Source organism: Pholis gunnellus, assembly GCF_910591455.1.
Source record: "Pholis gunnellus genome assembly, chromosome: 8".
Classification (NCBI taxonomy): domain Eukaryota; kingdom Metazoa; phylum Chordata; class Actinopteri; order Perciformes; family Pholidae; genus Pholis; species Pholis gunnellus.
The window spans coordinates 2355154-2369144 of NC_136534.1; the positions used below are offsets into that span (position 1 = coordinate 2355154).

The 13991-nt window shown below is 41.8% G+C and overlaps 1 protein-coding gene across 1 annotated transcript; it reads right to left on the bottom strand.

Moving 5' to 3' along the window:
* Positions 1-541: 541 nt before the first annotated feature.
* Positions 542-13571, bottom strand: LOC306699891 (pituitary tumor-transforming gene 1 protein-interacting protein). The gene is made up of 7 exons (XM_079164683.1): positions 13326-13571; positions 13056-13102; positions 12053-12161; positions 9539-9644; positions 7889-7954; positions 4519-4565; positions 542-928 (listed from the first exon to the last, which is right to left on the bottom strand). Exons 1-7 carry the CDS (start codon positions 13441-13443, stop codon positions 879-881), a joined length of 543 nt encoding a protein of 180 aa, XP_079020809.1. The 5' UTR covers positions 13444-13571; the 3' UTR covers positions 542-878.
* Positions 13572-13991: the final 420 nt, after the last annotated feature.

A 13991-nucleotide genomic window follows, 5' to 3' on the forward strand; every position in this document is an offset into this window, starting at 1 on the left:
ACTTCATGATGCAGCATCAGTGCATACAGGTGATGTTCAGAAGTGCTGTGGTTTGCTGGAGGTTTTTGGCTGAAACTGCATCATTCCAAAAGAACTATTAAATCTAAAATGCAGTTTTGTCAGACGGAAATTAAATCTTCTATTTATGCTGCGTTCTATTTTAATTTGCATATACCATAACACATACGGATGCTTCTCTGCAGAAATCTCACAAATGTGACCTTTCTTATGATACAAACAACCTCGTCGTTGCAGAGATACTCTCTACATGTTGGGCCCATTTCTTTGAGCAGCTTTAATTACAGCTGCTTTTTAATGCTGTTGGTCGGGATGGAGCTAATTTAGCTATTCACACTATACCAATATATCATATTTCATAGTCCGATGATACCGTCTGTGTGCAGAATAAACATCTGTGAGGTAACTAGGATCTGGAGCTGTGAAATACATGTAGCAGAGTAAAACATATTCCATGTAGGTGACCCCATCTTTAAACCCAGAAAACACCACCATTCATCTCAGAATAAATGAACAAACCTCATTGTTTAAAAGAAGGAATTTATTGTGTCAGACCTCATCTGCGGTACAATCATTATTTCATAAATCAATACTGTATATACAAAGTGCAAAGACCGATATGAAACTACAATATTTAAAAAGAGAAAACTCATATGAGGAAATTTCAGAAGGCAAAAGAACTCTGTAGGATCTTGACAGGACTTTTTGAAGTTAGTTATTGTTTGAAAAGAGTAAGATGGTGGTTTGTGTCTGAGTCGTGTCACTGTGAACGAGGACCCAGCAGTGAGAAACGTGCATCACTCAAGCTACCAAAGGCCAGCTCCACATGCTGCCGGTGGAACTGGTCCAGTGCTGCTGCTCTACTCGTTCTCAAACTTGCTGTACGGGTGGTCCGAGTCACTCATCAGACCTGCGCACAGGGAGAAAACACACAAGTTCACACTGGATCAGAGGACATGATGCTGTGTTCCTCCGTGGATCTCAGCGGTAGACACATTTCTTTAAGTTAAGTGGAAACTCGACCATGGATGTTTTTATAACGATATAAATCTGATGTTCAGTGCATGGCTGAATTAAGCCAATCCAATCTTTTCCTCCATCTGACTCGTCTTTCTACTTTTTCTCCATTTCCCAAAATGACTTTTCAACAATCCCCAAAGATGTAAACGAGCATGAAAGTGGTCCTTAAGTGATTTAGTATTGCACCTCAGACACATTAAGGGATTTAAAACACAATAAGACACACATGTCAATAAAAGGACCGTGGTTTCTTGACTTTTAGTTGGATTAAGCTTCATAAACACTAGATCCCATAATGCCCATTAGAACGTCGCCCACCTCTTCCATGTGCCACACCCCGTGTTTAATGCATGCTTTCCCTGAATGCGAATGCATTTCTACCCTCACGACCTCATCTCAGACTTGAGGAAGCTGCTCCAGAACACATCACCCTGGGGCCAAGAGGATCATCACTATTATTATGATCAATATTGAGATTGCTTCTTTCTTGCTAATGTACAAATCGATGCATTCAAATAAGACCGTGCATCTCCTGGAACTGTACCAAAATGAAATCAACAGCTGTGCATCATCTGGCTACTTCACACATCTTTGCATCAGAAGAAGACAGAAAACAAGGTTCTTCTTCAGCCATGTTTTGTTGAGCCTGTCTGCTCTCTGAACAGGTAACACACAGTGCATCACTTCTCCACTCTGCTGCAGCACAACAGCTCCCCAAAAGTGAAGCCAAAACATCTGGATCGCCCCCTGGTGGCTGGCTGTTCGTTTAAGAGGCGCTTGATTCAATATGCATCAGAGGTTTCTTTAATGTCAATACTTTTGTACGATCATGTTCATTTAATGGTGGGAATACAAAGAAAGCGCTCGACTGTGATTAATATTGCATTCATTGTGCGGACCTACATCACACAGCTGCTTACACAGGCTGGACACTACTCCATGAGAAGGAAACTGATGAGTTTCCATTTAACATCCTCCATAACGTATAGAAGAGGAGAGGCAGCTTGAGAAACATCACTGAACACATCTGTGATTACCACAAGTAAAAACAAAGCCTTTCTTCAACACAATGCCTTTAAAAAGTATTAACCCCTTTGGTTGCTTTTATACACTGTGTGCACAATTATTAGGCAAGTTGTATTTTTGAGGATTGATTTTATTATTGCACTACAGTGCTCTCGGTCAATCCAAAATGTTAATAAACCTCAATATTTAATAAAGTAAGAGTGAGGTTTTGGCTTTCTTAGGAGTATATCTGTGTGCACAATTATTATGCAACTACATGAAAAACGAAAATGTTCCCATCTCACTTGTTTATTTTCATCTGTTAAAGTGAGAATAATAAACAAACTACTCAAAATGTACAAATAAACATTTCTGACATTTAAAAAAAAAGAAGAGTCAGTGACCAATATAGCCCGCCTTCTATTCAATACCAGTAATAAGCCTTCCTTCATGGATCTGGATCCATGAATGATGCCATGGCCCTTCCTCACTGGACCTAAACCCTGCTGAGAACTTGTGGGCTCTTCTTCAACAGGTGAAAGAAAGCAGTCCTCCTCTCTTTTTTTGCAAATTCTTGTCAAATAAGCCAAATTCTACTGACCATGATTTCATGTACAAAAGCAACAAAAGAGGAAAACATCCAAGAGGGTGAATATGTTTTATAGGCAGTGTGTGATTTCTTTTTTTCATCAAACATCCTCCTGTGTGAAATGGAAAGTGATGAGTGCAAATATGTTTACTATTAATGTTCCTCTTATACTCTGTTTGCTTTAGAGTATCTAACAGGAAGTGAGTGATGGAGGTGGTCTGTGAACAACTCATACAAAGTTGTCTGAAACAGAAACAAGTCACAGGGACGTCTGTAGACTCGCTGTGGCTTTGTATTCTTTGGGTTTTTACAGTCCAGCATTGGTCATTAGATGCACATTAGAAGCAAACCTGAAGACCTTGAGATGTTACACTTCCTGTTGATGCCAACCAGTTACTGGCTGTTGCATGAAGAGACAGGAGTAATCTAACATTTGGTGAAATACACACTTCTTTCTCTTTCACACTCCCTGGACTGTGTTCAGCAGAAGAGACCACGGTGAGGCCTGAGGAGACCACAGCATCCATCACTCTGTCATGCTGTCCATACACTGAACCATCTCACTGCCAGGAAGCTAACAGGGGCACCACATTTTTGCAAGATGCTAATATGCTGACTATTGCGATATCAAACATTGCGAATAATGCAGTTTGTCAACATGTGTCTAATCTCATAAAACACTCGGTTAATCTCACTTTAGTCCATTCCTAACAGGCCTATTGCCAGTGGACTAACACATTTACCTCATCTCATCTTCTACTTTGTTTAAGTCCTTTATAGAGGGGATTTGCATTGATTAGGAAATAAACTATTGTATTTTCATTGATAAAAAAAATCTTTGCATTATTAATTTGAATGATGTATCGTAAACTGCTTAGAGCTGGTGTTAGGAAGTTAAACAGCTCATAATGGATCTCTAATATCTATTTTATATTCATGTGAAAACATCTCCTTCAAACCACTGGATTCATTCAAGTTTATCACCAAAAACTACATTTTACAGATTACATGTGAACACATCATGATACCATTATAATTTAACATCGCCCAATTCTCATTACTGAAGAGAGCTTGAACGCATCATAATGGAACTCAATGGGACCTCCTTTAAGTCTTCGAACTAACAGCTGCTAACAGCTAACGTTGACTAGCTCTTAAACAGGGCCGACCTGCGTCTACCCTTCTGGCAGTGAGAGCAATTCAAAGAACACTGTTAAAGTGTCACACAGCCAGCAGCTCCTCACAGCTCCCAAGTGTCCTGTACATTTCCAAATAGATAAACTGAGCACACACTAAGAGTCTAATTGGATGCTTTCTCACCTGACAAACTACTAAAACTTCACTTTTACATAGATTACATAATGAGCCGGCTGACGTATGAAAAGGCAACAGGAAATGGGATGAGGGCTGCTGGTTGGGTCGGGCGATCCTTTCTATTCTCATATCGGCCAACCGTGGTTACTGAAGGGGGCGTGGCTCATCTCTGAACCTTTAAGCTATCTGATAACATGCTTAAAGTTTGATTCATGACTCGACCCTTGTACAGTACAGGCCTTCGTCTGTTGCTTCAGTGACCTGTAACACCCTGCTCTGACTCCTGACCCCGCTGCAGGATGAATGATGCTGACACTGTTTAAGCAGACAGGAGTCTGTAGCCTATAGGTGACCTCAACGGCCTTGCTGGAGGACAGAAGGCGCATAATGCTGAATAATGCATTGCTGGCACAGAGTATAGAAATGAAAGTCAATGACAAAGTCCTGGAAAATCTGAAACCGATTCAGCATGCATCCGAGTCAAAGCAGACATTAAGGGAACAGAGGAGCAGGGAGTCTGTCCACCCATCATCAGAGAGGTTCAATGAGGACATGTGGAGAGCCATACATACCATACTTCTTGCGGATCTGATCGTGCCTCGCCTTTCTCTCCACGTTCCTGTAGAGAAACAAAAAGGTCAGAAAAAGATTGAATTTTCACACCCATAGCTTGATTTATCTAGTCAGGCCCAAGAAAACAAATATTGAATGCTTGGGTTTTAGTTCTGGTCCGTTTTGTGTTCACACTGACTTTATACAAATGAATCAAGGTGTGAATAGGAAGTCATATGGACAATTTGGTGATGTCCTCAAACATCCATGTCTGTCCGAAATGTCATCATGTCATCATGTTGTTCTGTAGACATTTGTGTGAAATCGTCATAATTAGCATACACATTCTTGAGTTATGGCCAGAAACGTGTTTTGTGAGGTCACATTGACCTTTGACCACCAAATTCTAATCAGCTCATCCTTGAGTCCAGGTGGACGTTTGTGCCAAATCTGAGAATGGAGCCGACGGACAACCTGGACACATAATGCCTCTGGACACGCAGACAGAAAAATCACTCCAGCACTAGCAGGCATCAGGGAAGATCAATGAGATAACCAAATGCTCTCTTTAGATACATCACATAAAATGACACTAACTTCACAAAAATCACAAAATTGTGTGGCTGCTCTGCTCTCCTTTCACACCACCAACCACATCAGAGTCTGCTTGGAGTTAGAACATCGGCTTAAACTCAAACCTAAATGAAGCGGACCAAAGAGGTGAACACACCAAATTGAACTGAGCCAACCACGTGACCTGTGACAGCACCCATTCAAACTCAAAGGTGTGTTTGCTGTGTACACAGAGCTCATTGGACCTCACCGTATTCATCCAACCTGTGCACAACTTCACCATGTCAACCACCCTGAACTGGTTCAAAGGTGGAGCTCATGGAACACCCGTCACCCTCCTGTCCTCAGACACAAGCCAGGCGCCACCGTCACCACACTGACAGGATATTGATGAAGTGACTATATTTAGGATAGAACTGCTTTTGCTTTCAAAATATACAGAAGCAAATGTAGAGAAATGTTGATTACAATTGTTGATATGATGGTTAAACATGAATATATATTGTTGATGTTACTGAGCAAGAACAACCTTATTTCACGTACTGCAACAGTGACCAGGGAGAGAGTTATTGATGATTCCCCAGACCGGCTGAGATATACGAGGATGAGGGCTCTCCGGGGGCCAGGCAGAGTCTAGAGACACTCGTCTCTCCCATGATGGGACCGATCTCTTCTCAATGTCCTGTTCACTGCGTCTATGTAGGTCACTGCACTAACTCCGACCTGGGAGATTTGATCAAGCTCACTGCAGGAAACCCAGTAGAGTCTGTGGCACGTGAGAGAAGAGCTCAGAGGGAGGTTGGAAAATTCAACTCACAGGCTCACTCTCACTCACACACACGCACACACACACACGGGGATGTTCCCAGCTCTGCAAGCGATGATGAGGACCCACAGTTACTGACTTCCTTCTGCACGACTGCCCCTCTCATGGACACACCGTGCTCGGAGGACGGATGCAGTGGGATCACAGTTACTCACGAGGAAGATGAGGCTGAAACATTGATGGGGTTGCAGGAAGAGGAAGGCTGCTGGCTGCTGCGTTCAGAGACTAACACACTGGCTCTTTGACGGTGGATGTAGCCCACTCTATTTATGACCACATTACCCAACAGCAGCTGCTCAGCCATGACAATCCAATTGGTGTGTTGAGATGCGAGCGGAGGAGCGCGGAGCTCCTCCTCTGGGACTTGGACTTGTCGGGGCTCCACACACACACACACACACCAGTTGCTTGTATCCCAAACACACAAGGGGCCCTTTTGTTGTGGACTATGGACTATTCGGTTGCAGGAAATCCCGTGCATGTCCTGCTGGGATACCGAAGTGTTGAAAGAACAGGATTAGGATAGAACAGTCTGGGCCATTCAACCTGATATGATCACACAGCTAGTTTGATTCTATTTATATTATACTTGTATTGCATGAATGAATGTGTATTTAAATGATTTGCTTAATTTAGTCCTGTGGTCTCATAATAGAACTTTTCGAGAGAGTTGAACCAAAGACAAGTTCCACTCCACAAATAATGATCAACAGATGAATCGATTAGTTGTTTGGTCGAACCAAAGTCCCCAAAAACAGACCAAGATGACGTCCTCAATGTCTTCTTTGTCCAGAATTCAAAGGTATTAAGCGTACTGTCACAGAGGAGTGGAGACACCACAACATATTGCCATTTAAGAAGCGGAGAACAGATTTTGGTTTCCCTTAAAGAAACTGATGAATGGATTATGTAAAAGGTTGGTGATTAATGTAACAGTTGACAGCTAATTGATTGATGGTTGCCGCTCCAACACTCTCTCTCTTTAACAATGTCTGCTTTCACTCAGAACTCAGAGAACCCGGGGACATTTCTTCAGTTATCCATTTAGCTACAAGCATTACAATAAAGACTGTCCATCATGTCAAAGTATAGATGGAGCTACAGAAACAATGGAGTTACTGTCATCACATTATGTTATGGTTGTCCAAATGAAAAATCATAATTCATAAGTAACTAAATGAGTTATTAAGTGTTTGTTTTATTCAAGTGAAGTTTCGCTAATGTAACGAATAAAAGTTTACTTTATATGTGATTTTGCTATTTTTTATGATATACATATAGAATGGACATATCAGAATAACATTGTGATATTAATCATAGTCATACCTACCAGCCCGACAACGTTTACATCTTGTAGATAGTCACAATAAACAACAATTAGATATTTCTTCTGATATTGCAAATGTAGTTTTTGGCAAAACAACTTGAAGATGTTTTCACAGAAACATAAATAGATATTAGAGATGAATTATGACCCGTTTCACTTCCTAAAGCAGCTTTTACAGGTTTCTTAAACAATGAAAATACTATCATTTCATTTTCTGAACATTTGAACTGTGTGTTTTTAAAATCTATAGCTGGTGGTGAATACGTTAGTGTGGAGCCTTGCTTGCTGGTGCGTCTCCAATAGTTTTGACGTGGTTATTGTCACTTTCATGTAAAACATATGAAAATGATTGTGGTGCGATGTTTGTGTAGATGAACAGAGATGTTTTCTGAAGGCTGTAGAATGTGATGTGTAGGTCAGGACATCTTTTGACACAAGTCAAGTAAAACAAATTGCAGCGAGTTAGACACAGTCTGGCTAACTTGCCCTGTGTGTAGTTAGTACTTGAACCAGAGGGGAGCGACACAGCATTAGTCATGATAATAAAAAACACAAAGACCTTCAAACATCGCTTTCACTTGATGAATTATTGAATGCAGAGACTCAAATCACGTGAAGCTGTTATTTAAATCAACATGGTTATTGTTGTTACTGAAGTTCTTACCGTTCCTCAGCGCGCTGTTTGATCTCCTCCCTCTTCCTGACAAACCGCTCCTCATCTCTGTCAGGCCTGAGACATGAAGACATGAACAGAGAACACTCATACGTCTACCAATTGCCTCATTTGCTTGAGGGAGGTTCTTTCCTCAAAGCCCAACAACAGAAAAGTTACAGTGAAACAAATTCTCTGAAGCGTGGTTTATATTTGATTCATGCTTTTGTCTGCAGCTGGAGAAGCAAAGAGGAAATTGATGTTCAAAAGTAAAGCGAGAGCTTTTGCTACGGAAACAAATGTGCGTCACCTTTGATAACGGAACTGCCTCATTTAACTGAAGCTGAGCAATCAGGAGGGGAGAAAAACAAAGTGCCTCTCAGGAATGTAACTACAGCATCCATTCAAACGGACACTCTGTGTGTGTGTGTGTGTGTGTTCCTCTGTCAGATGATCGACATGAACGAGACGCCGACACCCACAGGACTGTCAGTGTGTGATTGACTGACATGACAGTTTCATTTAATTTAAGGACCACACACACACACACACACACACACACACACACACACACACACACACACACACACACACACACACACACACACACACACACACACACACACACACACACACACACACACACACGTCCTGTCGAGGCAGCTAAAATGATGAGGCTACAAGAGCAACAGTGGAGAGTGCATGTAGCCCAGATTCATGGGACGTTCACTGCACTGAACACTTTTTGGCCACAGAGCAATTAAGAGCTGCTTTCACTGAGCGAAGCGGTAACGTCACAGAGGACCAGCGCGCTGAGCCACAGACAGCTTCAGAAGCATTTTCATCCATGGCTTTGTTTAAGCTGGGCTTCACACCAGGTTACACATTCAATGGGTACCAATGGAATCCATAGCAATGGCACTAATACATCTGATCTCTATGAAGCCTTTTGCATTCACTCTGCTGTACAGTCCTGAGGTCGTAGTCTGGGTTGGTGTAGCATTCAGGGTTTTTACAAATACATTTTTATGACCTTTCAGCACGCTTGTGTCTTCACATCACTTGGAGGCAGGGCCTGACACCATCGTGTCTGCTCTCCTGAGTGGCTAGTGGCTTTTCAAGGTTTACTAGCCACAGCATTTTCACTAGCCATATTTTTTGTTGTTGGGAAATTATGTTATTATTTCATTTAAGATGACTAGTGTGCTACAATTGACTTTAAGAACTAGATTTGAAACCCTTTCAATGAGCACTGTAGACAGCATCCAGACTACAGAATGTATCCGTGTGTGTAAAGCTCTTTTTGTATGAAAACATGAAACCTTAGACATAAAAAGAATAAAGATGCACAAATCTGATGTTTCAGTCCTGATAGCTGGCTCTGCATATCTACCGATCTCGAGTAGCAACCTGACACCAGTGTTCATTAATAATAATGAACAGGCTGCATGCCCACTGTGTGACGGGGATCATTCTTTATGTGGAAGGAAACATCAGGCCTGACATTAACATTGCTTTTCCTAACTTTGTAAATGTAACAAATAAATACATAGATATAAATTCACTGAATTATTAATAATAAACTCTACAGAAGAAGGTAGAACATCTCTCTAAAACTTGATCCACTCAAAAGAACACATGTCACAGCTGAGTCAACGTTACCTTGAGCTACGCTTCTTGCAGCAGCAGCAGCAGCAGCAGATAGTAATGCTGATGAGGATGGTTCCACCCAGGACAGCCATGGCAATGATCAGGCCTTCAAAGTTCACTGAATCACACAAGGAGACATCACTCATATTCATATTCTTAATAACAATGGGATTTATTATGAATGAAAGAGAACTGTGGGTTCCTCTTTCCTTTGAATGAGGATATAAACTCCACTTGTTTGGAAGCGGTGCCACCTGCTGACTTGAGGGCAACACTACAAGTCACCAGATGGTGATAATGAAACTAAACGCTCCACCTGCGTTTCCAGTGAAAACATAACCGAGACGTCCGACATGAGACTGAGTCAAAGCCAGGAAGCCTGCAGCAGCAGCTGCTGGACCTGTTTATCAGCTTCTGCTGCTGGTGTAGAAGAGTGATACCTTCAGAGATAAAACAGCTGAACTAGCAGCAGTGACGAGGTTACCACAGGCTTCCTCATTCCATGAGGCATTGTGGCTCCTCTTTGTGCTCAACATCAACATTTGGTACAACTACAGTAGCTTAGAGCACATTCTTATCGTCTGCTATCCACTCCTGTTGAAGTGATGAACCCATATTATTATTTTAAAAAAAGCTTTGTTACATGAATGCCTATAGGGTTATGCATCTGACCCCAGGGCATTATTATCAACTCATTTTACAACTTTTGAGTTGTTGGTATATGTGGCCACAACTCTTCACAGTGTCACTGAAAACTCAGCTAGACTACTGTCTTCATAATGTCTTCATAGCCGGACCAGTCCTTCTCTTCAGTTCCACAGGAAGCACAGTATTAAAGCAGTACACAGGCCCTCTAGTTTAGCTCCTCTCCACTGGAGGCTCCGGCCATGTGCTCGTTCCCCAGCCAACAAGGTGCAGTAGTGAACGTAGTGGTGAGTCTGCTCCAATCATTGAAATAAGGCAGACACAGCCCAGGTGGGAACGATAGAGAACAGCAGTGATTGTGAAGCCCTGGTTACATCTTCTTCATTCCATTGAACTATGTTCTGAACCCTCAGTGCACTCCCTGATCCTGACTGGGGCCATATTAAAAATAAGTAATACTAAAAAATATATATGCATGAAATGTGGATTTCTTTGTAAGATAGTAGATGTCATACATGATATCATGCGTTTCATCTCTGTAGCTCTGTAACTGGCTGTGTTCTGGGAGAACACTCTGACGAGCCACGGTGCAAGTTCAAAATGTTAATAGTACCAAAGCTCAGGAAACTACGTGTATTCCTACATTGATCCGTGCACCAGGTAGTTAATGTCTAACACATGTTTGAGCTTTGTTTAGTAACCTCATTAAAAAAGGACTTCACCTGAACAATTTGCATCCACAAATAAAATCCCTTAGCTGGATAGTTTCCTCATCTGGCTAGCTGCTCAGATATTAAAGGAACCCATCACGGATTTTTGAGCATGTTTTGGTGTGTGCAGTGAGGCAATGGTTCACTTCTAGAGAGCTGTAAATCAACCACAAATGAGAGCAAGCAGGTAGAGTCCTGCAGGAATGAGATGCAGCATCATGAGCTGTGTGACACTGGAGCATCATGAGGTGAGAGGAACACAGAGCGTTGGCTGACTCCTCCAACACAACCAGTTACATCTCTGCACAGTTTCCCTCGGCTAAATACATGCCAGTGTTTGTCGAGGAGAACCATCCCTCAGCTATTTAACCACAGCACTGGCTCCCCGTCAGAGCTCGCATCCACTTTAAGACTGTGGTGCCAGTCTACAGGGCAGTGAAAGGAACAGCTCCTTCCTATCTCCAGGCCATGGTCAAGCCCTACACCCCCGCCCGACCACTTCACTCTGCTACCCCGTCGCTCAGAGGTCCCTGCGGCTGTTTTCTGTCCTGGCCCCACAATGGTGGAATGAACTCCCCACTGATGTCAGGACAGCAGAGTCGCTGCCCATCTTTCATCAGGCGGAAAACTCACCTCTTCAAGAAGTGCTACCCTGAGCCTTCCACTCAGCACTTATTGTATTCATATTAGTTTGTTGCACTTATTGTATTTGTGTTAGTTTGTTGCACTTATTGTATTAGTTTGTTTCTGCACTGTGGCTCTGATGTATGCTCTTAGATGCTTGTTTAAAAAAGGAGATGCACTTCTGGTGACTAGTAGTTCTCTTGAATACCGATGTTGAACACACTTATTGTAAGTCGCTTTGGATAGAAGCGTCTGCTAAATGACTGTAATGTAATGCAAAGCTAGATCATTTTAGGACATCCACCTGTACACAGGCATGTGACAACAATGACTTTATTATTAGTTGCATAGGTTTTATTTCTATGGACACCTTTGTTATTGCTGCATATATTCTATACAGGTTTGATACTTAAATATGTATATTTCGACAAACGCCCCTCTACGATACCAGTGGGAGAATTGATCGCAGTATTGAAAATGTACAAATAAAAAAGAAGAGCAGACGTAGTCACCACCTTCCACATTTAAAGAAGACTGAAGCACTCACACCAACACACTCCCCAACGGGCCTGGGACAGCTGGCACACGGAGGGCGGAGGCAGCAACCAGCTCACTGGGTATTCTGTGCAGTTGTTGGTGGTGAAGCACCACAGACACTGTGAAGACAAAACACCAAGATCAACCCTCTGCACCTGCTTCTATTAATACCTCAAACTGTCTATTTGATATGCAAACCTAGAGCTGCGACGATTGGTCGATTTAATCAATCGACAGCAAATAAGTTATTCAATTGCTCCCTATACGGGATGGGTTAAATGCAGAGGTCAAATTTTGTGTATGTGTAAATGTATATGACAGTAAAAAGACATTATTATTATTAATTAAAATGCCAAACATGCCCTGGTTCCAGCGTCTCATTCATGCTTCGTTGGTACTTCGTTTAACGCGATAGTAAAGTGAACATTTGGGACGATTGGTCGGACAAAACAAGCAATTTGAAGATGGCCACTTGGGCTTCAGGACACTTTGACGAGCATTTCCACAAAAGTTTTAAACAAGAGGGTAATCAGAAGATGAAGCCATAATGAAGATACGCTCTGTGTGTTCGCTGCAAGATCAACAGGCTTTTTCATGAAAACATATGTAATTACCATGTAAAAGCTGTCACACCAAACTCCATTGAAATGTAGCAAATTTACCACTGGAATACATGGTGAACTAGCTGTTTAACAACTAAAATAAGCAGTACTTGCATTAAATAAAAATGAAACTAAACAAAGTCACCCAGATTTGAGGGCCCACTCTGGTGCATTGTGATGGTGGATTTGGTGGTAGTACATGGACCAGAACTAACTCGCTGTTGTACTGAACTGATGAGCCCTGGTGACTACAGAGGACGGGATGAGGTTAAGTAATGTCTGGGAGGTGAAGTAGGCCGCTTCATGTGCAGACAAACAATGCAGCATAAACGTATGATTTATGACAGCAGTTTGATAAGCTCGGGCAAAGACTGGTCCCGTCTTTTAAACTACTCCTACCTAACACCGTACCTTTGCATTTGGAGCACACTTGTCACAGCTCTTGTAAGTAGAGCAGGCTGAAGAGAGAGAAACAGAAACGTGAGGTTAGCTAACCCGAAAGCAATTTTAAATATAGAAAAGCCACGATAACAGTGACGTATTCAATAAACAAACACTATTTCACTGGTCTCTAACGTAGTAAACTAACGGTACTTATATAAATGACGCTATACGGTGTAATGTCACCCTTGTCAACTTTAAAAACGACTCAACTACTTTTCAAACAACAATTCAACTTACGAGTTGGCGGTGGAGTTGTTTGGCATTCCCCCTGGCTGACAAAGCTAACGCACAGCACGACGGCACCAAGAAACACCGAAGTGGTCAATGTTCTCAAGCTCTCCTTTTTGAAAGACATTGTGAAAACAAAAGAAGAGCTTTGAAGCTTAACTGCGTCTATAAATACACAATGTCCGCCTGTCTAGAGTAGCCGCTTCCCTTTGATAAAGGCTGTTGTTTCTGTTTAGCCTGGAGTCTACTGCTGCTGTCACTTCCTGGTTATCTAGGGTTAGCGCGTTTGGAGATTCTTGACAGCCCGGGCGGGAGGAGTTTATGCATTTAACAAAAAATACAAACTGTTTCATAGGTATTAAAATGCAGCTAAAAGTTGAATTATATAACTTTTGCTTACTCATTTGGGTTCTAGATACAATTAGTTTTTTAAGAATTTCTAATACCAAAACATGTTTTCTGATTTATTAATTTTATTAAATATTCTTTTGAACCATATTTTCATCGAAAGTGGCTGTGAGACCTTAATGTGATTATTTGACAGAACGTTTGTAAACCCACGTTACATACACATTAAATACAGATGCCAATGTTACGGCTATTGTACAATGCCAGAGGCTTCATGGAAAACAAACAAAGAATAAAAAGAAAAGAATTACAACAGCCAACATGTCC

Bases quoted from the DNA above. Each gene is read 5' to 3' on its own strand.
- LOC306699891 (XM_079164683.1), bottom strand. From the start codon at position 13,443: ATGTCTTTCAAAAAGGAGAGCTTGAGAACATTGACCACTTCGGTGTTT. The intron at 13,103-13,325 runs GTAAGTTGAATT...CTCTCTCTTCAG, and splicing joins AACAACTCCACCGCCAACTC to CCTGCTCTACTTACAAGAGC. The intron at 7,955-9,538 runs GTAACGTTGACT...TTCATGTCTCAG, and splicing joins TGCAAGAAGCGTAGCTCAAG to GCCTGACAGAGATGAGGAGC.